Source organism: Capra hircus, chromosome 11 (genome assembly GCF_001704415.2).
Source record: "Capra hircus breed San Clemente chromosome 11, ASM170441v1, whole genome shotgun sequence".
NCBI lineage: Eukaryota > Metazoa > Chordata > Mammalia > Artiodactyla > Bovidae > Capra > Capra hircus.
The window spans coordinates 98,408,389-98,432,747 of NC_030818.1; the positions used below are offsets into that span (position 1 = coordinate 98,408,389).

General features: G+C 53.4%; 2 protein-coding genes across 6 annotated transcripts; one reads left to right on the forward strand and one right to left on the reverse strand.

The window, feature by feature from the left end:
• Nucleotides 281-17,317, reverse strand: GOLGA2 (golgin A2). Of its 5 annotated transcripts, XM_018055866.1 has the most exons (27): nucleotides 16,792-17,317; nucleotides 15,136-15,258; nucleotides 14,094-14,174; nucleotides 10,937-11,053; nucleotides 10,626-10,669; nucleotides 10,460-10,523; nucleotides 10,008-10,067; nucleotides 9,740-9,820; nucleotides 8,913-8,951; nucleotides 8,354-8,416; nucleotides 8,172-8,265; nucleotides 7,975-8,081; nucleotides 6,854-6,912; nucleotides 6,421-6,562; nucleotides 5,482-5,568; nucleotides 5,272-5,379; nucleotides 4,981-5,068; nucleotides 4,291-4,628; nucleotides 3,867-3,980; nucleotides 2,957-3,202; nucleotides 2,799-2,874; nucleotides 2,458-2,546; nucleotides 1,958-2,176; nucleotides 1,763-1,865; nucleotides 1,564-1,670; nucleotides 1,337-1,490; nucleotides 281-1,248 (listed from the first exon to the last, which is right to left on the reverse strand). In XM_018055866.1, exons 1-27 carry the CDS (start codon nucleotides 16,870-16,872, stop codon nucleotides 1,034-1,036), a joined length of 3,099 nt encoding a protein of 1,032 aa, XP_017911355.1. In that variant the 5' UTR covers nucleotides 16,873-17,317; the 3' UTR covers nucleotides 281-1,033. The 5 variants fall into 5 exon arrangements, with proteins under 5 accessions (XP_017911355.1, XP_017911357.1, XP_017911358.1 ...); XM_018055868.1 differs by lacking the exon at nucleotides 14,094-14,174; XM_018055869.1 differs by lacking the exon at nucleotides 10,937-11,053.
• On the forward strand, nucleotides 17,205-22,193 carry SWI5 (SWI5 homologous recombination repair protein; the record flags this gene model as incomplete). Its single annotated transcript, XM_013967938.1, has 5 exons — nucleotides 17,205-17,323; nucleotides 17,657-17,705; nucleotides 19,795-19,916; nucleotides 20,951-21,045; nucleotides 21,883-22,193. Coding segments are annotated over 5 exons (450 nt in total), but the record flags the coding sequence as incomplete, so codon positions are not given.

Sequence of the window (24,359 nt, forward strand, 5' to 3'; positions counted from 1 at the left end):
TGAGATCAGATCCAACTTTGAGTCACTCCGCTATTAAGGCAGGATGGCCCCTGAGAGCCCCTTTGGAGTTCCCCTGGGGTCCCCCAGGCTTCATCAGGCAGCAGTGGGTGACAGGCCTCAAAAGATCTCTCAACAGCCCCACTGGATGTGCCCAGACACCCTGGAGATTGGCACAACTAGAAGCCTGCCCTCTGTTGACAGGACCTGCTCCCTGTTCAGTGCTCATGGCACAGACCCCAGGACCCAGAGACAGAAAAAAGGCACACACCAGGACAAGCAGTATGGCTAAATTCATTTATTCAGAAATAAAAAGTGAAACGAAATAGGAGTCGAATCACCCGGGCACAAACCCGTCCCCGCCTCCACCTTCTCTCTCTACCCTATACTATTAATAAATAAGTTTTCCCAGCCCCAAATATTTAATAGAAGTTCCTCCCCATTCACCAGCTCCAACCTCCGCTGAGATACAGGGGCGCTGCCCTACCTCCAGAATATACAAAATGTTACAGAGTTACAGTATAAACACTGGGGAGGGAGCCCACTCCGCCACCAGCTTATGTTCTTGCTTGGCCTCAATTTGCCCAACTGTCCCAAGGCCTGTGAGAGTGCTGCCCAGTTGTCAAGCTGGGCAAGGAGGGGGCACTTGGCCCCAAAGTGCCTCTGAATAGAGGATGCATGAGCCCCTCTGAAAGGACTGCTTGGTAGGGGTGAGGAAGCCACCAGGGAGCCCCTGCTCCCCAAGAAGGCCCACCTCTTAAATAAACTGCCTTTAATTGAGCCTCTGGCTCTTTGTTTCTCTCTGGAACTAGTAGCAGTCCAGATATCAAGACACAGCCCTGGCCAAGATGGCAAGGGGCCTGCACCTGTTTGTCTCCCCTCATTTGACGGGGGGCTTATACCCCTTTCTTCAAGGGTTTCAGCGTGCTAGTCTAGGGATGGGGGGGGGGAGGAAAGAGGGATAAGGAGGCAGGGACAGGTGGGGGCAAAGCCCCCGGCCCCATGTCTGTGGTCTCTGCCTGCCGGTGTCAGGCCACTAGATCACCATGATCTTCACTTCGTCATTGTCGTCAGCTCGGTAGAAGAAGGGGATGCAAGGGTTGCTGCCCAAGCCTGGGTGCTCCTGGGGGTTCTGGATCTCACGCAGCAGCTGCATGATCTGTTGCGCGGTGGGGTTTTCAGGGGTGGTCTGGCCCTGCAGGGTCCCCTGCGGGGGCTCCACATTGTCGGCGAGGCTCACCTCCTGGAGACCTTTGGGGAGAGAGGGCAGCAGAGCTTAGAGTGGTGTGCCAGCTCACCCCTGCCTGCCCACCAGTACCCCAAGGGTGCTACTACTCACCACCCTCATTGTCAGCAGTGCTGGGCTCCTGGCAGGTGTGGGGTGCTGTAGTGGGCTCACCAGCAGCTTTCTGGGCAGCCAGGAATTTGCCATACCATTCATTTCGTTCACCCACCAGGCATAAAACCAGTTCCTGGAGCTCTAACAGCTTCACCTGGAGGGAGAAGTACTCAGCAGCCCCGCCGCACCCCACCCCGGCCTGTAGAGATGGGCAGAAGGACCCCTACCTTCATCTCCTCCTTGTCCTGAGCCAGCCGGCTAATGTATTCCTCCTTCTCCTGATGGCGGGCTTTCAGTACGGCCCTCTGACTCTGATAGAGGGCGATATATTCTCCTGCAGGAGGCGGGGAGGGCAGACGTGGCTCAGAGGCAATGTGGTGCTGCCCGCATCCAGCCCCCCGCCCCGGGCCCCGCCTCCCCACTCACCAATAGTGTCCGTCTCTCCAGATAGCTGGATACAGCGATGCTCCAGCTCCTCCACCCGCTCCTTCAGATCTACTTTCTCCTGCATGAGCTCCGTAAAGCGGCCCTAAGGCCAGAGGGCAGGGTCAGGGCTCAGCAGCGACCTGCCCACAGGGGCCCCCACCCTTCCTGGACCCCACTGGGGGGCAGCTCACGCACCTGCAGCTTGTCCATGGCCACCTGGAGGGCCTGGTGGGCCTCCGCGGGCACACTGTCTCCCCCAGTCCTGGGGGCGGGGGCCTCCTTTTCCACCCCGTCCTGGGCTGCGGCTGCCAGGTGACAGAGGCGCTGGCAGCGTAGCTTCTGCTCCTTCAACTGCCCGCGTAGCCGGGCCTGCTCATCCTCAGCACTGGCCAAGGCCGAGTGGAAAAATTCCACCTACGGGGGAGAGGGCACACGTGCTTTTGTGGCAGACACACAGGACCAGAGAGGGGTGGGCGGGCAGGCAGAGAGACATGCCTCTTCTCAGGGTCTCGGGGCGCACGCCTGTGGTTGGAGGATGACACGCTGGCTGACCACGGCTCCCAGGGGAGATTGGGGGACGACCAGAGATGGAGGGAAGAAACCGCAAAGAAGAGTGTCTGAGAGGAACCGCTGGGGGTGGGGTAGGGTGGCGGTGGGGGGAGTGAGACAGGCGAGGAGCAGGGAGGTCCACTCACCAGGGCCTCTCGGCTCTCCAGCTCCTCCGGCACACTCAGCTTAGGCCTTGGAGCCTCCTCATCCTGCTCCTCACTGTCCAGTCCGTCTCCTATTGGGGACAGACAGGGGGTCTTCAGACCCCCCCGACCACGGAGGCGGAGCAGGCCTGGAAGAAAGCTCGGAGCCCAGCTCTGCCCCCAACCTCACTCTGCAGCCCTGGGCTAGCCAGTGGCCGGGGGAAGAGGACCCACCGTCCCCATGGCCTCATCTAACTCAGGGCTGAAAAACAATTCGGTGCCATGCTGCCAGACGTCCCCCTGCTCCTCAGGCCAGTGTCCTCCCTCCAGGCCTCCCCACTGACCTTCCCCAGGCACAGCCATGATGGTCAGCTGGGCCTGAAGCTGCTGGTTCTGCTGGTTGGCAGCTTCCAGGCGCTCCTAAGGGGCCAGGGAAGAGAGTGAGGAGGGACACAGGCCGCAGGCCTTCCCTCTCAGGGGCCCAGCGTCCCGACGCCCTCACCTGGGTCTCCTGTAACTCCTGGCGGGCCACCTCCATCGCGACCTTGCCCTGGACTTCCTCGTGCTGCAGCCGGTCCATGAGCTGGGTCTGCAGTAGCACCTGCTTGTGCAGCGCCTCCTTCTCCAAGGCCAGCTGCTGGTAGGCGGCCACATGCAGCTGGCAGGCGGCCACGTAATGCTGCAGGTGGTTCAGGTACTCATCCCGCTGCTGCTGCAGATCTTGAACCTCCTGGCGCTTCACCTCCACCTGCAGGCAGACCCCGGGGGGTGAGGGCAGGGGCGGGGTGATGACCCTGGGGGCTGAGGGCAGGGGGTGGCTTGCTTCCACAGTCTGAGCCCCTGGGCCGGGGAGGCCGGGCACAGACCCCTCAGTCGGAGACGGACACTGCACAGGGCTTTGCCGGTTGCCCGCGTCCCGGCTTCCTCGTCCAGAGCCCCGTGCCGCCTTCACCCAGCCTCACCCCTCATAGCAAGCGTCTTCCTATCCTAACTCGAGGCTATGGATGAGTGGAAAAGCAGAACAGCTTTTCCGGCCAGCAGCTGTGAGGTCCACACTTGAATGCCTGCGGCTTCCCCTGCAGGATTCTCCTTTAATCCCCAATGCTTCTAGGAGAAAAATACTAACTTCCTTTTAATACCAGGAAACTGAGCCTTAGAGATGCAAGGTTGGAATTCAGGGCTGAAACCAAGGAGCTAGCCACCGTATGTCTCTTTTCTCTAATTACGGGTTTGATGCCTCTAGCAGGGACACAGATCTACGGCATAGGGCTACCCAACTCTGAAAGTCAGAGGCCAGGAGGTATCAGTCACAGGCTCTGAAGGACCCCAGGGTCACCTGTTCTGGCTGCCCCCCACCCCCCTGCCTGGGGGGGTGCCTGTCTCCTAGCCCTTCCTTTGGGGGCAGGGGTTACCGTCTCCTTCAGCTCCCCCAGCTTCTCCTGCAGCTGGCCCAGCTTCTTGGCCAGCTCCTTCTTGACGTGCTGCTCGGACTGTAGCGCACTGGTAATCTCCATGTTCTCATTGGACTGCATAGAGAGGGGCAGTGAGTGGCCACCCAACGCAGCTGGAGACTCCAAAACCTGGTGTCCAGCTCCCACAGCTCAGGGAAGTGTGGAGCCAGGTAGGAAAGTCCACGCACCTCCACACCCTCCCACATCCCTCCAAGCGGGGCTTTCTGGCTCCCAGGGTGCCTTTGTAGGCACCAGTCATGAAAGGTCCACATTACCCATTTTACAGGTGGGAAAACCAAGGCTGCCAGAGGGGTTAAGTGTCTCACCCCACCCCCAAAGGGCTTAGCCAGGGAGGAGAGTGGGCTGGGCAGGTGGGGCTGCGCACCAGCCTGACGAATCCATTCTGCAGCTCAGCCAGCTGCTCCTTGAGCTCGCGGTTCTGGGAGAGCGCGCGGCTGATGGTGGTGCGGTCACTCTGCATGCTCTCCAGAATCTGCTTGCGCTCCTCTGCCTGCTCCCCCCAGCACTCGGCCTCTCTCTCCAGCTCCAGCAGCCGCTGCTCCTGCTCCTGATTCAGGTGACTCAGACTTTCGTTGTCCTTAACCTGCGACTGCAGCTGCCCAGCCAGGCTCTCTAGTTCCTTCTGGAGCCGCTCAGTCTCCGCCTGCAGCCACTGTTCTGCCTCCGAGGGCCCTGCCGGGGGCTCCTGGGGCGGGGGCGCAGCTGAGGAAGGGAGCACACCATCAGGGTCTCTTGGCTGGGCCGCGTCGAAAGCACCCTCTTCGGGGTCCACAGCTCCTAACTTGGCCTCCTTGCCCCCAATCTTGGATTCCTGGCTCAATCTTTCAAGACACGTTCAGAGCTCTTTATGCTTCAGACCACAGTGGGCACACTTCATCCCTTTTTTTGCAGATGGGGACACTGAGGCTCAGAGAAGTTGCAAGCCTTGCCAACTGCTGGTATGAACCTCTTTCCTTGGGCCATGATGCCCTTCCATCCACCCACCTCCAATCTCGGCCACCCTCACCAGCCCCAACACCGGCCTCCATCCCCAGGTCCCTGGGGCCCAGCTCACCGATCTGGTTCCTCAGTTCGGCCAAGCTGGTCTCCAGCTCCTGAGCCTGACACACACTGCGCTCCTTTTCTTCCTTCAACTTGCTCATCTGCTCAAAGCACCAAGGTGGGGGCGGGGGCGCACATGGAAGGAGAGGTCAAGTACGGGCTGGGTGACCGTACCCCTGTCCACCCCCACCTCCAGATACACACATCCACCTCCAGCTATGCACAGCAAATGACATGATGCCCAGGAAGACCAAGTGACCTATCCAAGGTGGAGGGGGCGGGGGGATCGAAGACCACGCCTCACCTGGTCCAGCACCTGCTGCATCTTCTGCTGCCACATGGCACTCTCCTCCTTCAGGTTTGTCACATACTGGTCTCTCTCTGCCTGCAGCTGCTTCAGCGAATCCTTCAGCTGTGAGAGGGGCGCAAAAGTTAGCAGGGGCTGTCACGGGGGGGCCTCACCTGCTCCTGGTCACCTGGGGTCTCCTGTACCCCTCCCTCTGTAAAGCCTCACCTGCTCCACGTGGGTCTCCAGCTGTGCCCTCTCCTCCAGGGCCTGCTGTAACTGCTGGCTGCTGTCAGGGGCAGGTTGACTAGAAAACTGGATGGTGAAAAACGAGGTTAGATCAGGGGGCCCAGGCTGATCCACGCAACGCCCACCCCCAAAAGGTCAACGTACAACTCAGGGTTATCCTTAATATTGTTAGTACCATGTCTACAAGCTTTATTTTCACTAAATACTCAACGTGAACAATTCTGATAGTAAGTGTTCAAAGTTCTCCCAACCTCCCCAATCCAGTGTGTATCCTTCTTGACCCTTTTCCACAGGGATGCAAACATGCTTCATTGATGCATAGTACCAGGGATAGTATCATATATGGTTCTGCAACTTAATTTCACTTTGCTGAAAACAAGATAACTTTAAGTTTTTATAATGGTTACATAGTACTCCAATATATGAACATGGCATACTTTAACCATACTCTTACAGGTGGCACGAAGGCAGAAATTTGCTGGGCATGCCAAAACAATGAAGAAGAAACTGACCTGGGCACTGTCTACCTGGAGGCTTGGCATCCGAGAGGAAGGAAGCAGAAACTCATGGGCTGGCCTTACAACTATTGGTTTGGTCAAAAAGTTTGTTCAGGTTTTTCCATGCAATATTATGGAAAAACTCAAAGGACCTATTTGGCCAACCCAACATCATCCATAAAACAACGGTTTTCAACTAGGATGCTTTAAATATATATATATATATATAAATAAATAAGCCGTATCACATTCCTGGGATCTGGGCAAGGTCCTAGTTTTTCTCTTGTCTCTAGAGAAGTCTATGGCAGAACCAGAACAAGGATCCAAACTTTCTGGTTCCTGGTCAGAGGGCACCACAATGACCCTGAGAGGACCTGGCCCTGCCAGGTGGGGCCTGCACACCCCAGGGCTTCAGCCCTACCTGCTGCAGCAGCAGCTCCGACATCTCCAGCTTCTTCTGCAGATCCTCCATGCCCAGCTGCATGGCTGACTTCTCTATCGCCAGGAGCCGCAGCTTCTCCTCCAGCTCTGAGTTTTGCTGCTTCAGGTCCTCGTTGTTCTTACTGTGGCCAGAGGCGATGGAGGGAGGTGTGAGTATTGAACAGAGAGGAACGCTCCCATGATCCACCCACTACTCCTGCCATAAAAGTCAATTTGGAAGGGACCCCAGCACCAGAAGTCTCAAGTGGCAGCCCAGAGAGAAGACACGAGCTGCCTGAGGCCATAGCAGGGGTTTAGGGGCATGGCTGACTGACAGCCTGGCTCTGCACATGTCCAAACATGTACCCTCTTTCTCACCCGACTCCCTTGGATCTCCCCCACTTCCCAGTCCCCCCCATTACCCCCCATCCTACTTGTTCTTGTATAATTCCAGCTTGAGGGCATCTCGCTCTCTGGTTAATTCTTTGTTGTACTGCGAACACAGAAAGGCGAGGTCAGGAGAAGGCAGGCGGAAAATGCAGCCCAGCAACAGAACGGCTCCCAGCAACACGTCCTCACCTGGTGTGAGGCCTTTACGTTTTTTCAAAGCTCATCCAAGCTCATGCTCTCCTTTGGTTTTAGTAAGGACTCGGGAAGGTTGGAAGAGGAAGGTGGGGCGGTCTGACTCTGGGCCGGCCACCGTTTTCACTGTTAGCAGCATCACCTCTGAACCTTTTCTGAACACTTTCTTAGCCAACATTCCCAACTCACAATCACCGTGGAGGCAGCTGCTATCTCCATTTTATCAGTGAATGGGGAATATTAGAGATTAAGGAGCTCGCCTAAAATCACTTAGACCTGGGATTCTTCAACCTTGTTTTTGGCCCTGGGGTTAGGGCATGACCACGAGGGATAGATTAAAATGCATTGTAATCTTTTGTTCATTTTTTGAATGGATGGGACATTCACAGCCCCAAACTCAGAAGGTACAAAAGCGACAGGTCTCTAAGCCACCCTATTCCTCTCCCTTGGGCTTTTAAAAAATATTTATTTGGCTGCGCTGGGTCTTAGTTGCAGCATGTGGGATCTAGTTCCCCCTGCACTGGGAGCACACAGTCTCAGCCTCTGGACCACCAGGGAAGTCCCTTCCTTGGGTTTTACATGAGTCCTTTCCGACATGTCATATATATTACACACATGTACTCCTCCCTTTTTAGTGTGGTCATGGACTAAAAATACTGATCTGAACCTTCACAGCCTGAACACCCAGCACCTGAGCCAGAACCCATGCAGTTAAAGGCAGGGCTGGCTGACACTCAGGGTCTGGCCTCATCTAGTGCTCGCTCTAGGTGGCACTCCCCAGCCCCTCCCCACAACTCGCCCATGGCAACCAACTCGTGTCCAGATCGCGTTTCACAACCACACAACTCTAACGCAGCAAGAAACGGACAGTGCTGCCGTCTGGGTAGCCAGTCATTCCATCCTGCCGGAGAGACCTTTAGGCTCACAACCCATCCACGTGACCTCCAGGGGATGGGCAGGCTGCTGGGCTCACCCTGTCGGCCTGCTTCTGCTGCGTGGAGACGGCAGACAGCGTCCGCTCCAGCTCTCCCACGCGCTGCCTGGAAGACTGCAGGCGGTTAGCAAGATCCTCTGACTCCCCTGAAATGACAGCAGAGAGGGGAAGTCCAGAGAAGGAATCCCACCAAAGGCCTAGCCAGCCCAAGGGTAAAAGGGTGCCTAGATTCCCACCTGCTTTCTGCCTGGCTGCCTGCTGGGTGTGAGCCAGAGCTGTCTGTAACTCCGTCTTCTCTGACACCAGAATCCCGATAGTCTGAATATGGACCTTTAGGAGAAAGGCCAAACGAGTGCTGACAATGTGGAAAAGCAATGTTTCCTGGGGGCCACAAGGGACCCTGGAAGAGTCTGCTCACCTGCAGCTGCTCTCGCAGAGCCCCTTGTTCCTTTGCGAGCTTCTGCTCAAATTCCTTCTTTTCCTGCAGAAAGAGAGAAGAAACAACTCTTACTGGGAGGACGCAAAAGTGAAAGAGAAAAGGACATGTGCCTCGCCCAGGGATGCCACCACAGGCCCAGGACAGGCCCACCAATGAGAACAGATCATCGGCACCCTGGGAGTGGAAGACCGGCGAGAGGCAAAGGGGGAAGCCCCCTATTCCTCCAGGCTGTAAGCAGCTAAGAGGAGAATGGTCCTCTACATCTGAATCCTCCCCCAAACCCATCAGCCATGGGTTGTTTAGTCGCTAAGTTGTATCTGACTCTTTTGCGACCCCATGGACTGTAGCCCGAAAGGCTTCCTCTGTCCCTGGGATTTCCCAGACAAGAACAATGGAGTGGGTTGCCACCTCCTTCTCCAGGGGATCTTCCTGACCCAGGGATTGAATCCTCATCTCCTGCACTGGCAGGTGGATTCTTTACCACTGAGCCACCAGGGAAGCCCCATTAACCATGGAAGAAACAAAGAAATCGCATTACTTTTTCCAGTTGATCCAAAGTTTCCTGGTTCTCTTGTTTCTGTGGGGAGAGGCAAAGGAAGGTGACTGAGGTTGTCCTTCTTCCCCACGATCCTCAGACCAAGGAGGAGGGGCCGCAGGCAGGGGCCAGGAAGGGGTTAGAAAGGGAGGGTTCACGCGGACACAAACGAATGAACGCTTCTCAAGCTAAGAGACTTTGAGCCTTGGCAGGTTTTGCTCATGGCTACAGCAGCGAGAGTCTGGATCTAATTCCCTTGAAGGGACAATGACATAAACCTCTAGAAATGGAGTCTGAGAAGGTGAAGACCACCCTCTGCCAGCTCGCACTCGAGGAATGTTCGCTGAGCAAACACATCACAGGCCAGGTTCTGTTCTTAACAACACTGATACATGAATGAAAAGGACCTTGAAACCTTTTTGGGGGCTTAAAAGGGACCTTGGACACCTTCTGATTCTACCTCCTCAGGAAACTAAAGGCCAAGGAGGAGAGGTGACTTGTCCAAGGTCGAAGTCGGAACAAATCAGGGGCTGGGTCAGGGCTGGACACACCAGTCAAGCTAGTGCCTCCCCTACAGGCAACAGACCCATGGCAAGGTGGGGAGGACTCGAGCAGAGGTGTCTGGAGAACAGAATAGGCAAAGAGGGCAGCCACAGAGAGAGCCATGCTGCATGCCATGCTCCGGGGTCCCTCCAGCTGAGACCTAGGCCTCCCAGCACCCCCTTCTCCCTTGGCACCAGGGATCCCCAGCCCCTTTCTTCAAGAGCCCCAAGGTGAGACCGGAGCCCCATATTGGCAGCATGGATCAGGGGACAACACCGGACTCTTACCAATTCCTCTATCTTGCTACTGAGTTGTTTGTTTTTTAGATTGCTGGAGTCCAGGGCTACTGATAGTTCTTGGTACCGGCTCTGAGGCGCATGCAGAGAGGAGGAGGAGGTGGAGGAGGGGTAGGGGAGAGGTAGAGAGAGCAATCATTAGGGTTGGGGGGTGTCTGGGCTGTCTCAGCTGGGTGGGGCACCCAGCCCCCGCCATGGGAGGAGGTGGGGGGCAGGGCTGGCCTGCAGGGTCACTGGGCCAAGGTGCAGGCCCACTTACCTCCAGATTCTTTATATTAGCAGGAGATGCTAGGCCCTCCCCATTGATGTAAGACGAAGACTAGAAGAGACGAAAGGGCTCACATGGAGATGTTCTCTGACCCCCTCCAGCATCTTGCTGGAGGTAACATTTCCTCTTCTGCCTAACCTGCCTCCTGCCCCTTAATCCCTCCCTGTGCCAGTTTCTCCTGGTTCTTAGCTCCCCCTTGTCCCTCCCCTCCCAAAGAGCTCTCATCTACAGGATCAAACGATGTAACCAATCTCATCGTCCAACCCCTTCATTTGCATGGCTTCAAAGAGGAGACTCAGAGAAGTAATGATCAGCTAAACATTATCCAGCCAAGCTGCCTGGTCCCGGGATCTTCCCTTCCTTTGGGAGTCTCTGCCTCAGTTTCTTTCTGTCATATTTTCCCTCCTACTCTAACCCATGCTGAGCTCCAGTTTTCGGGGTACCTCGGACACAAGACCGTTGAGCTGCTGAGACAGCTGTCGCAGACTCTCGGTGGATGAAAAGGATCTGGGGATGAACACAGCAGTCAGGGGTGCAGGAGGCTCAATGGGAAAGGGGGGGTCACGGGGCGGTGGCCTAGGGACTGGTGCCCCCGTGGGAGACACTCACGTGCTTTCGTCAATGGGACCAGAACCGTTGTTGGCATCATGATTCTGTTTGGGAAGAAACACAGGAATTGGTCATTCAAGTTTTAGGAGGAACCACCTACAGGCACCAAGCTCATTCCGACCACTTTCCACTTCCCTGAAGCTTAAGGGGAGTCTGGTTTTGGGCTCCCCCATCCCAGTCCTCAGGAAGGGCACCTGGCTCACAGAGCCAAGATACCTGGAAAAAAAGGACGAGGGTCCACAGGAGGTCCAGTCCTCTGGGAAACAGGAGGGGGTGAACACAGAGCGGGCCAAGGGGGAAGAGGCACAAACCTGAGTTGATGCCATGCTAGTGACACGGGGGGGACTAGCACTGGGGGAAGGGACACCGCCAGGTGACACGGTGTCATCAGCAGATGGTGTAACAGGAGCAGCGCGGTCTTTGGGCGCCTGTCACAGAACAGAGCAGGGGGTTAGGGGGCCATGCAGGGCAAAGAGCGCCTTGCTGTCATGAGTGCAGGGGTGCAGAGCTGGCAGGACCGGTGTTGAGCAGTCGTGACAGTCACATGTGCTGGGAGCCACGCGGGGGTGTGGCTGCGGCTCGCCTAGAACTCGGGCCATTCTGCCGCCTTCTGGACCGAGGCTCAGGGCAAGGGCAGTGAGGCCTGCTTCCTGAACATGGAGTGTCATCCTCTGTGGAGCTCAGTCAGAGGCAGGGCCAGGCTGCCCTCTGGCAGCCGCAGCAGGTAAGAGGAAAGCGTGCCGGGGCAGGGAGAAGCAGGCGTTGCTTTTCCAGAGGGTCAGTCTGTGCCAGAGTGACCCTCCCCCGGGACCCTGCTGGGCAGAACGTGGCAGTGATAAAGGAAGAGAGCATCTGCCTCCTCCTTCTTGCTCTCCCTCCATCCCTCCTCCCAACCACTGGGTGTGTCCCCGAGTCATGCCTTTTTTGGGAAAGAAGCCGTCAAACAAGAAGGCTCCTCCTACTCCTGCAGGTGGAAAGAAAACTGTGGCCACTACCCCACCCTAAGTTCCTAGCTCCTAAACACCTACCCAACCAAAAACAGCTGAGAAACCAGAGAGAAGACGTCTACTATTGGCCTCCTGGAGGAGAATTGTGGGTTTGAGGACCAGGGGCCACAGAGAAGTCCCCTCTTCCCCCACCCAGGTGGATTCACCTGCTTGACAAGAGCCCCACTGGGCCTCTCTCCAGGCTCAGGCCTGACTGACACTGAGTCCAAGCCGCTGGCTCCTGAGAGCTACCATTCAACAGGTGAGACTGCAGAGGACTGACTAGCTGAGGCTTGGCCAGGGAAGAGCGCCAGGCAGCCAAGGCCTGGCCAGCCAAGGTGGATCTGGAAGGGAGAGGCTGCACCTCTCCTGAGGGAAAAGGCAGCCTGCTCTCTGGACGCCGCAGCCCTGGCCTCTGAAAACTCAAATCTACTGTTCGCCTTAGAGCAAGCGCCACAGAGCCTGGGGAGCTGAAGAAGAATCAAACTGTCGGCATGGTAACTTTCCTCACTGTGACCTCTGACTCCAGAACCTGGTGTTGCCTTGCCAACCTGTACTCCTGAATCTAATAGGTAAGAGTAGGGGTTTGGCAGCTGGCGAGGAGTGAGACTTCAGTGGTGGGGCAGGGGGAGCACACTCTTAGCCATGGGCCCTGGGGAGCCCTAGGTCCCTCCTGGCATCTTGGCGCTCAGGGATCCCTAGCATTAGAAACAAGAGAGCTCAGAAGGGGAAAAAAGGACTTGTCTGAAGACTGAAATATACAGAATATGACAATTTAGTGAACAACCAAGTTATTTCATAATTTTGAATCATAAAACTAAGTATGGAATTTCAAAAAACATTGTCCACTCCCCTCAAATGTCCCATTCCATTAAAAAAGAAAAAAAAAAACACTTTTTTCTATCCATTATTTCTCATTTCTGGAAATGTCATCAGCTCTGCCTAGGATACTGTAATCACAGGCCTAGTGTTTTTTTTTCTTTTACTAGAATAGAAAACTTAAGTGGGAAACAGTTATTGATATAGAGAGGATTTTAAAACAACAAGAAAGGGAACTTCCCTGGTGGTCCAGTGGTTAAGACTCCATGCTTCCAATGCAAAGGACATGGGTTTAATAATCCCTGGTTGGGGAACTAAGATCCCACAAGCTGTGCAGTGCAGCAAAAAAAAAAAAAAAAAGTATGACAAATAAAACAAGAAGGGAACATGGGGTTATGGGTCTTCATTTCCAGGAGAGCAGACGGATGCGGGCCAGGGCTTCGGGACTCCTGGAGGCCCATGTTCCCTCCCCGGGCCACCCAGTGTCTCCTCTGAGAGCCAACAGGATGAGTCACAGCACCTGGACAGACCTGAGTGACTGGGTGTGAGCAGTCCTGATGACTGAAGACTCTCTCACCCCAGCCACCAGGGCCCTGGCCCCACCCCTCTCCCCCTGCCCATCTCCAGCAGGACCTGGCCCCCTTCCAGTCCTACTCTGGCCTGGGAGATGTTCCCCGAGGAAGTTAATTAAGGAGGAAGTGCCAACATCATGTCTGGAGGAGGTCATCTCCTAGTCCAGGTGCATCCCAGACTCCCCTTCTTTCTGGAAAATACTCTGTGAGCTCATAGTCCTGGCCGTTACCTGTGACCACATCCTCTGCCTGGGTCCCCTACTCGCAAAATGGATGAATGCTCCCCACTTCTAATCCTCAAACCAGCTTCGAATGCCACCCTCTCCAGCCTGGAATCCATTTAGGATGAACCTCTGCCTCAGTTGAGCATTTGGAATGCTGCCACATCCTGGCTTGCTTCTTTCACCTGTTTTCTCCAGCACCTAGCACTAGCTGTCTGCTTTCAATGTCCCACTGAATACAGTTGTGTCCAGTGGATTTTTAAAAGAGAACAGGGGCAGAATGTCCTGATCACTCATGTGTCTGGTGAACCTCACATCACTTAGTTAGTTCCATTGAAAAAATAACCTCAATCCTTCTAACTATTATAAAGTAAGCTCCTTTTCTCTTAACCCTACATTCCTTACTGCCAAACCAAAAGGAACTGATGAACTGGAAAAAAAAAAAATCAAAAACTGCTTTGTGGTCTACTGGTCTTTTGGGGACAGATGCCCAGGGGGCAAGATTTGAAGGTATCGTTTTATTTAACCTCTCCTAGTCTGAGAACACCACCAGGCGTTCAAACTGAACGCTCAAAGAGCCCTAATCCCACACACCTGCTCCAGAAACTATTCCCAAGTTACCTTTAACCTCCAAGGAGCATCTCACCTTCTCCAAGATGATAAAAGATGGTGGGGGCAGGGTTGGAGGGGGAGGCAAGGGGAAGAACCCAATCAACCAAGCAGGTGAAACAGCAGACGTGAACAGGCCGAGGGTTAATGACAGCAACATAAAATAAGCCAGAGACAAAGTCTCCCCCACAACAAAGACGCCTCAGGGCATGCAGAGCTGGGAGGGAGCAAGCCAGAGAGGGGGTCTTGGCACTGCCTCACCTTCCACTTGTCCAATGGGGGGATCGCTACCCCATTGGAGCGGTTAAGGTCGGACACCAGCACCTCCAGAATGTCCTGAATCTACAGGAGGCGAAAAGGGAAAAACAAGGGCAGGGGAAAAAGAGAAAAGTGGCTTAGAGAGGCAAGAGAGTCAAGGAAGGAAGAAGACACGGGTTGGGGCAACGGAATGCTGGAGAAGAGAGAAAGGGGTCAGAAGGGATCAATACAGGCCTGGGTCATTTTTCCAAGTAGCCACTTGCTGCCTTGCCAAAGGCAGAAATCAAGGGAAACAAACAGATGGAGAAGTCCCCTGAACAATGCAGTCACATAGTTCCTCAGATGAACAATGCAGCTCTTAATAGCTTCTTAGACCCTCAGGCCTAGACTTTTAAAAACCAGACTTCAGAAACAGGGTCCACTTGAATGAAGTGGCGGGAGAGGGGCTACAGCTAAAAAATAAGCTTTAAAGGCAATAATCTGATCCACCAGTATCATTTTACAGATGAGGAAACTGAGGCCCAGGGGAGGAAGTGATTTTCCCAGGGCCACCCAGCAAGCTGGTGGCAAAGATGGTCTTAAAACTCAGATGGTCTCCTAATCCAAGTGCCTGAGGCCCTCTCCTCACCACACTGGGGCTCTACTGGGGCCTCTAAATGGAAAGTCTGAGGGCAAGCAGCTGCCTGGCTTTCCCCATGAGGCTGGGGAAGATCACCAGAGCAGTTAAGTCAACTAGCAACTACACTTTATTGAAAGTTTACTCTGCACCAGGCCCTGTTTTAGGGGATCATAATAAAAACGACGACAATCTCATTTCAACTTCCTTGGTGTAAGACAGTATTACCCCAATTTTACTAATGTGGAAACAGGGATCCAACGAGCTTAAACAATTTGCCTAAAACCATATCCCTTGCAGAGAGAAAGGGAGAATTCAAACCCAAACTTCTTAGCCAATATCTGACATTTCTTCCACAATCTTAACCACTACCCTCTACTGTTGCCCCTTGAGTGCCTCATCCCCGGAAGGCGGTCAGGCAAGACTCACATCCTCAGGTGACGGACAATCACCAGAAGTGGTTGTCTCAGGGCTACTGCCATTCTTGATCTTTCTTTTTTTCTTAGCTCCTGCAGGAACACCAGGGCTGTTCTTCTGCTGATACTCCCTTAACTGTAAAAAGGAAAAGCAGTGAGGCTCATGAGAACTATACGCCCCCTGGATCCACATCCTACTTTACAAAGTTTACAAAATACTCTTCGCCTTCTAATTTAATGCCACAACAACCCTACAAGGGCTGTCGTCCTCAATAACTTGAAATGGACTGATAATGTGGCTAGGAGCAAAAGGTGGCAATGAAAGGCAACAACGGAATTTAAACTCAGCCTTCTGACTCTGAGTTCTGGGATTACAACATCAATCAGCAGCTGCTAGGGGGCAAAATCAGCAGCAGCAGAGGAAATGTAATCATTTGATCAGACATCAGGGTCCCTTCTTCCATCTCTATTAGAGCTGCACACCAGTACTTCTCAAAATTTTACATCAATGTATCCTGATGGCAGAAGGTAGAGAAGACACACACCCCTAGTGATTCTGGAAACATAACCGAAAGAGGACAACCCAAACACATTTCAGAGAGAAGTCCATTATAATCATACAAATCTACGCAAATGTCATCCCTACGTATATTAGTATAAAAGGTTTTTTCTCTCTCAAGAAAATCAAGCAAAACTGATCCATCAGTCCCATATTTATCCTGTGGCACTTGGGCTGCCCCACGTTGAGGTGATGATTTGTGAAAGATTCCCCGTTGTGAAGTTCAGTTTCCCTGGATGTGCTCCTCAGAGGAGCACTGAATGCTGAGTGACGGGCCCACTAGTCTCAGAATCATGGAAAATTAGAATGTGAAGTAGAAACTTCCGATTAAAAATGTGAAAGTCTCTCTGGATAGAGACCTGGGAGAAAACCAAACTAAACCAAACACCTTCTCCCCATGGCCACCCAGAAATACTGTCAGTGTTTGGAGATCACTGGGGGGAAGTGTAGGCTTTTTATATCAAATGATGGGGGTACAAGTCTAGAGGTTAGGGAGCCTGAAACCCAGGTCCGATCTAGGTCCCATATCCCCCCGAGTCTCCTTTTTCAAGCTGGTGCCGCGACCCAGAGAGACGGGAAAGGATGTGAAAACACAGTGGGAACTGGATGGTAAAATTTAACACCGAGTTTTCTAGGCACTAATGACAGTTCCGAGGGGCATTATGACGTAGCCACATGGCACTGATCCCTAGCAACGCCCGAGTAGCCGCTCCGCGTTGAGTCGGGGGGCGGGGGGCGGTTGGTGGTGGGGGGGGAATGCAAAGGCCAGGACCGAGGTTTTCGGAGTCCGGGAGTTAGGGAGACCAGGGGGCTGCGGAGGTGCGGTTCCGGGCGACAGGAGACGAAGGCCAAGCCTGGTGTGGGAAGCCCCGGGGGTCACCGGCCCAAAGTCACCTGGGGGTGCCGAGTGAAGGCGGCGGAGACTGGGCAGCCGGGGGGCGGAGGGGTAGCGGGGGGCGGGACTGGCTGCGAAGACTTTGTTGGCGGCGGGGGGGGGGGCGCCAAGGGGCGCCGAGGGGCTCACCCCGTTGCCTTGGAGGCAGCACAGAAACTCTGGCCATGGCCCGGCCTTCGGAGGGGTCAGGGAGCCGCGAGCCCGCACGTTTTTACCTTTTTCTTGGCCGCAGCCAATTTGCTCTGTCGGGTTTCTTCCGACATCCCGGGACGGGGCGGGGGAAGGGGGGGCCACATCAGCACGATCCCGTCAACCTCTGCGGAATCGCTTCCGGCAGCCTCCGCGCCGCGGTGCCACTCAGCCCAGAGAGGGCGGCTCCGGGGCGGTACTAGGAGGCCTCGGTGTGTCGGAGTGGCCTCAGTTCTCTAACCCCATTGGATAGTGGGAAAGATACGGGGCGGAGACGCACGGCTAAAGCCGCCGCTTCGCCCGAAAGAGAGGGTGGAGTCACAAAAAAACACTGAAAGCGCAGCCGCAGAATAAGCGGCCTGTCCTGCCCACCTCGGCGGAGAGGACTGAGCTAGCTCTCGCGGAGTGCGTGCGTAGCTACGCTTTGTGACGTTTCTAGCCTCCGTCACAGGATTCCAAGTACCTGGCGGACCTGAGGAGATTCGTTTCCGTCCTCGCTCTGGACCCTCCTCTGCACCGCCCCCCGAGTCGGGGGCCCCGGACGCCAGGGCTGAGGAGGTGGGCAAGGAGCTGACAGCAGGGGGAAAGCACATCTCTTCCCAGTCCCTTTTCGTGACACCCCTGTAGCTCTGCCTGAGACTTTCTCTCCTCAGAGATCACCTCCATAGACGCACCCCCCGCCCCGCCATCCACTGCAACACTCCTCCCTGTCAGAAACTCCCCTTTTTCGAGAATCCCTACCCTGATCCCAGAACCATTCTCTGTCCCCTTCCCAACCGGACCCAGTCCGGGTTCACAGCTGTTCCTCCTCTCCACACCCCCACAGTACCCCTTTCCTCCCCAGGCGGCCTCTAGGTCCAATCAGACTTTTTCCCTCGGCTTCCTCTGCAGGATTCAACCAGGACTTTCCGAAAGTTGCGGCGGGGCCTTCCGATCCCCTGTGAGTATGTATGCCTGTGCCCCTCCCTGCCCTCCCCTCTGCATGCTGCTCCCAGCCCTTCCCTCCTTCCCTAACAGCGGCTGACCCACCCCCCAGCCCTCCTCGGGGTCTTCCCCCCAGGCTGACCTGATTCCACAGAGAAACTCCAGGTCATATCTCAGTCCTTCCCCATCATCTTTTCCTCCTGCCCGCCAGGCTTCAGAGAAGAAACAGCGTTCCTGTCCTTTGTCAGGGTTACCCCAGACCCTACAAAGGGGCTCTGTCTCTCCTCCGTGACATCGCCACAAGTGGTTGGCTGGTTTTGTTCTTTTCACACCACCCTCCTTCCCTCACCCATTCCACCCACGTGGAAACCACTCTCATTCCCTCAAACACAGGTGCTCTCTCCTGCCCTACAGCACTTGCATATGCTGTCCTTTGTGTGGAATACTTTTTTCCAGCTTTTTGCCAAACTGATGCCTCCTCAGCCTTTAAAGTTGAGCTTCCTCGGAGGAGTCTCAGCTCCACTTCAGGCTCAGGCCACTTGCTCTGTTAGGTGCCCCCTTAGCACACTGTACTTCAACTTCAAAACACTTTCCAGACTGCTAGTTAGTTGATTGGTTGTTTTTCCTTCATTCATTCACTTGGTGAATTCATTCGAAATAGTGCTTTCTATGTGCCAGGTCGGGGCTTCCCTGGTGGCTTAGATGGTAAGGAATCCACTTGCAATGCAGGAGACCCAGGTTCGATTTCTGGGTTGGGAAGATCCCTTGGAGAAGGGAATGGCCACCCACTCCAGTATTCTTTTTTTTTTTTTTCTTCCACTCCAGTATTCTTGCCTGGAGAATTCCATGGACAGAGGAGCCTGGCGGGCCACAGTCCATGGGGTCACAGAGTCTGACACTACTGAAGCGACTTACTTATGTGCTAGGTCCTATTGTAGACACAGGGCCATCAGCTGTGAAAAAAACAGAGTCCCTGCCCTCATGGTGTTCACCCTCCAGGGGTATAAGGCCATCAATGAAAATAATATTATTAATGAAATGTACAATGTGTCAGGTGGTGATAGATGTTAGAAAACATCAGGACAAGGGGTAGTGTGTGAGGTGGTTAGATGGGGTGGTAAGGGGAGGTCTTTCTGATGAAGTGTGACTGGTGAGCCCAGCTTTCCATGGAAATATCTGGAGGAAGAGCATCATTGTTGGGTATTGTATGTGTGGGACTAGGCTCTATGTTCCATGAAGGCAGGGGGCCGGGCTTGATGTCTTATCCATTGCTAAACCCCTGCAGCCTTTGGCAGTGCCTGGCAGCTAGTACTTACTCATGATTTGTTGACTGGTTAAAAACCCCAGTGTGGCTCCAACCAACATTTCCTGAAGATTAGCAGCATATCAGGCCCTGCCTTCACAGCTTTTAGATGCAGAAAGGGCAAAGGTGAACTGTAGCCCCAAGGAAGCATTTTGTTACCCAATTAGATTTTTTTTTAAATATTTATTTATTTGGCTGTACCAGGTCTTAGTTGCAGCATGTGGGTTCTAATTCCATGACCAGGGATCAAACCTGGGTTCCCTGTGTTGGGAGCATGGAGTCTTAGCCACTGGCCCACCAGGAAAATCCTCCAGTGAGGTTATTATCATAGACTGGAGAGGAGAATCCAAGAGGTAGACCTGAAGTGGATTCGCTAGGGTCAGATTGGGAACCAGGATGAGCCCTTTAGTTAAAGTTGGGTTTGGCTGAAAGTGAAAGGAAACCCTGAATAATGGTGGCTGAAACAGTCATCGGGGACCCCTGCCTCTATCATCCAAGACACGGTCCAACTCCCATCATCCCTCCACTGGCAGGAGGAAGAGGGCCACAGAAAGGTGTATCCTCTCCCCGGAAGGACAGTTCCCAGACATAGAATCTACTATTTCTGATTAAGTTCCACTTGCCAGAACTTAGTTATAGGACCACATCTAATTCCAAGGGAAGCTGGGAAATGTAGTCTTATTCTGGGTAGAGGTTGTCTGTTACCACCCTGAAGCAGGGAGTGGCTTTTGGGGGGACAACGTGGAGGTTCTGAATTGTAGATAATTGGTCAGTCTGGCTTCTGACTTTTTGTGCCACTCAGCGGCCATCTCCCAAACCTGGCCAGGCTGACAGGGCCAGCGAGGATTCTCTACAGCTTGACATTCAGAAACTCAAGGAGAAGAAGGACATGTTGGACAAGGAGATCTCCCAGCTATTATCAGAGTAAGTCTCGTTGGGTTCCTCAGTGTGCTTAGAATAACTTTTTTTGTGTGTATGGGGGTGGGCGACAGGGGTCATACCATGTGGCTTGTGGGATCTTAGTTCCCCAACCAGGGATTAAACCCAGGCCATAGCAGTGAAAGCACTGAGTCCTAATCACTGGACCACCAGGGAAGCTCTAGAAAACTTTTAACTAGTGCCCAGTAACTCATGGATGAGAATAAGAGGCTTGTGCAAGCTTCCTGATGGGAAGTGGGTGGCAGAGGATGAGATGATTAGATAGTATCACTGACTCAATATGGACATAAGTCTGAGCAAACTCAGGGAGATGGTGAAGGACAGGGAAGCCTGGAATGCTGCAGTCCATGGGGTCTCAAAGAGTCCGATAGGACTTAGCGACTGAACAACAGCAATGGTAACTGAAACCTAGCTTAGCATAAAAACAGGACTGTGCCGTTGGCATCCAGCAGCCTCAGCAGCTGTCTCAGGTAAGGTGTGGTCAGGCTCGGGAGGACCAGGGGAACTGGGAGCTGAAAAGCTATGGGTCTCCCACTCTCTGTCTGGAACCCATGGTCTCTACCTCTGCTTCTGTCCACACGTGGGCTCTGCCCTCCCTCTGAAAGTGGGTTTTCAGTGCCAAGGGGACACTGGCTCTTCCATACCTCCTGGGTTTTCCCACGTTTCTTGCTCCAGCCACAGGACACAGATCAAGGAACCTTTGAATACCCGTGTCACACTTGAGCAGATTTGACTAGCCACTCATGTGCCCATCTGTGAATCCCTCAACTCTGACAAGAGTTACATAGTACCAATGTGCCTGGAGACCCCTCCCTAAGGATACAGGGAGAGTTTGCCAGGAGTGAGACAGTGGGCACAGGAGTGAGACGAGGGCAGGGTCTGTCTTGGCATTGCTGTGTTCCCAGTGCTGAGCACCCAGTAGGCCCTTAGTGAGTAAGGGCCTTATTACCTCTGAAGCTGGGAGCCTTATCAGCTTTCTTAACGATTCTCTCTCTCTCTCTTCCCATTTCCCACCCCAGAGGCTACAGTGTAGATGAACTGGAGGACCACATCTCCCAGCTCCACGAGTATAATGACATCAAGGATGCGGCCCAGATGCTGCTGGGAAGACTAGGTGAGAGAAGGTGGTCAGGGAAGGCCTCTCAGGAGACAGACCCCTGTCCGTGGGAGGAGAGACAAGTCTTTGAGGAAGCTGGAGGAATGGCATCACCAAATGGCAAGGGCAGAGGCTTCCCTGGCGGTCCAGCGGTTAGGACTTCACCTTCCCATGCAGGGTGTGCGGGTTCGATCCCTGGCTGAGGAGTTAAGATCCCACATGCCTCCAGGTCATAAAACAGGAGCGATATTGTAACAGATTCAATAAAGACTTTTAAAATGTGCTGTGCGCTATGCTAAGTTGTTTCAGTCACGTCAGACTCTTTGTGACTGTAAGCCCTCTGGGTTCCTCTGTCCATAGGATTCTCTAGGCAAGAATACTGGAGTGGGTTGCCATGCCCGCTTCCAGGGGATCTTCCCAACCCAGAGATCAAATCCATATCTCTTACATCTCCTGCATTGGCAAGTGGGTTCTTTACCACTAGTGGCACCTGGTCCACATTAAAAAAAAAAAAATCTTATAGTGGTCAGACATGCACATGGGCCGGGGCTTGCAGCTAGTCAGACACAATGTCAGTGTGGATTTACATTTGCAGCTGGTGACTCTTGTTGTTCTGTGTGGAGAAAGGATTCTTGGGGAACTTTGCTTCCTCTGCCAAGTGGGTGAGGGTTCAGGGAGTCCAGTTTGGAATGAGTGGACAGGGCCTATAGTGGAGGAGCCTGGAAGGAATGGCAGGAAGATTATGTGGCCAACAAGGGGAGCAGGAAAAAAGTGCAGGAGGAAGTCCTGGGTGGGCCAGGGCTTTGGCCATTCTCCCTCCCACTTTGCTCACTGGACATCCTTCCTTCCTTCCAGCTGTGATCCGAGGTGTCACCACCAAGGAGTTGTATCCAGAATTTGGCCTAGACATGAATGACTGAGCTCACAGCCCTTTGCCCACGGCCCACTGGGACAGGCAGATGCGGACATGAGAAGAAGCAGTGAAAGCCCAACCAGTGAACCCACAGGCTTTCCAGCAAGAAAACATCAGAAGCCCTTTTTCTAGAGAGCCCAAGCCAAGTCAGGAGGGAGCCCAGCTCCAAGGTTCCCGAAACATTCCAATGATACCTGTGTATGTGTATGTATCCTGTTTATAAATAAACATGAGTGATTTTGGTTCAAATCTATATGCTGATTCCCTCTCTTCTGATAGCCCCCTGATCCTAACCTGGAAAAAGAGAGCCTGCCCTATGTGATAACAGGCTTCCACATGCCAGGGACTGTGCTAAGTCCATTACCTCCAGTGCTTCAATCCATCCTGTGAAGAATTAGTATTACTATCCCCATTTCACAGATGAGGAAATTGAGACTCAGAAAGGCACAGTGACTTGCCTAAAGTTAGACACCCAGTAAGTGGCCACACAGGGATTTGAGCCGAAGTCTTAACTCTGAAGTTTCTAGCATGTAACTCTGCCTTTGTGAGCTGGGAAATGAGCAGGTAAGAGCTGAGAGTGAAATAGCAACATTGGCAGGAATTCCTCCCTAATCCACAGAACTAGGGTTCTAGTCCCCAGTTGAAACCCTCTGCCAATCGTGGGTGAGCTGTGGTCATTTTTTCATTGCACAATGCTCACCATGAACAGCCATCAACTGGCAGAAGTGCAACCTGAGTGTTGTGACTGCTCAGTGCAAACAAGAATAACAGGATTTCACTATTAATTAGTTATCCTGGCTATTCCCACTGCCCCTCTGCCCGGTCCGTGCTGAACATTCTCATAAGATTCCAGATGTGATAGCAGTGCTTAGGGACAGGCTGTCATGAGGTTAAGTATAGTCTCTATCAATAAAAACCAGCCATGCAAGTCAGGTCTGGGTTTGAATTCCAGCTCTGCCCACTTAACAAGCTGTGTGACCACTGGCAGCTAGCTTGGCCTCCATAAATAGAAATGACAATAGCACTGTACGTACGCATCAGGGCAATTTGCCTTAGCTGCCTTAACAGTCAGACCTCTTTGTCACTCAGTCGTGTCCGACTCTGTGACCCCATGGGCTAGCCTGCCAGGCTCCTCTGTCAATGAGATTCTGCAGGCAAGAATACTGGAGTGGATAGCCATTCCCTTCTCCAGGGGATCTTCCTGACCCAGGGATTGAACCTGGGTCTCCTGCATTGCAGGCAGATTCTTTACTATCTGAGCCACCAGACTCCTTGGCTGAATGTGATCAAGGTTCCTTTGTCTCACAAAATCTGACGAGTATCTAGTAGCCCTCCTACATTTCAGAGCTTCACTGCTGGAATCCACAGTGGGGGTAAAAGAGATGGAGAAGACACATCAGCTCTGAACCGACTCACTCCCAAATGGGCAAATGTCACTTCTGCTCACAGACAAATGTTCTAGAGCTAGCTATGTGGTCTAAACTGACTGAAGGCACCTGGGAAATGAAGCTGAGCACCCGGATATGCGATGGGGACTAGCCCACTCCAGTGTTCTTGCCTGGAGAATCCCAGGGACGGGGAAGCCTGGTGGGCTGCCGTCTATGGGGTCACACAGAGTCGGACACGACTGAAGCGACTTAGCAGCAGCAGAAGCTGCTGTTGGAGCCACAAATACTACCTCCAAAGAGTGCTTCAGGGATTTAATGAGCAACTGCCTAGGACCCAGAGCCTGGGAACGTGAGTCCAGCTCCCCTTTAATGCTGGACAGCACCTTATCCTGCTCAGGAGCCGGCATGACCCAGGCCCACACTCTGGTCCTGTTGCAGACTGCAGACAGTTGGCTTGTCCTGCCTCTGTCTAAACAAAAAGGACCTGGGTCTCTGCCACACAGCACGTATCTGCCAGCAGGAAGGAAGAAGCACTGACAGGGACTTCCCTGCTGGTCCAGTGGCTAAGACTACATGTTCCCAATGCAGGGGACCCGGGTTTGATCCCTGCTTGGAGAACTAAGAGTTCGCTTGCCTCAGCTAAAGATCCCAAGTGCCACATACAGCATCCAAAGCTGTTACACCGTCATCAACACAGCAGTTACAGGACCATGTCTCCACACCTCCACCACTTCTTACTTGCTTAATTCCCAATCTAGCTCATGTTGACCTTTCTGTAGTTAATTGATCCTTTTATTTCTCTTGCCTCATTTTGGTAATTTCAAATCTTATAACAAGATATCTTAACCTCTTTCCTTTATACTAGTCATATTGCTTGACTCTAACCTTATCTTCAATTTCAAAAATTACTAGAGAGTAAGGACACTTCTCCCTAGTCCACTAAAACCCCCGCCTCTTCACATTTTGTCGTGTTTTCTTTTGTTCATGTCTTCGTCAACTAGCTTGTGGGATCCTAGTTTCCCAGCCAGGGA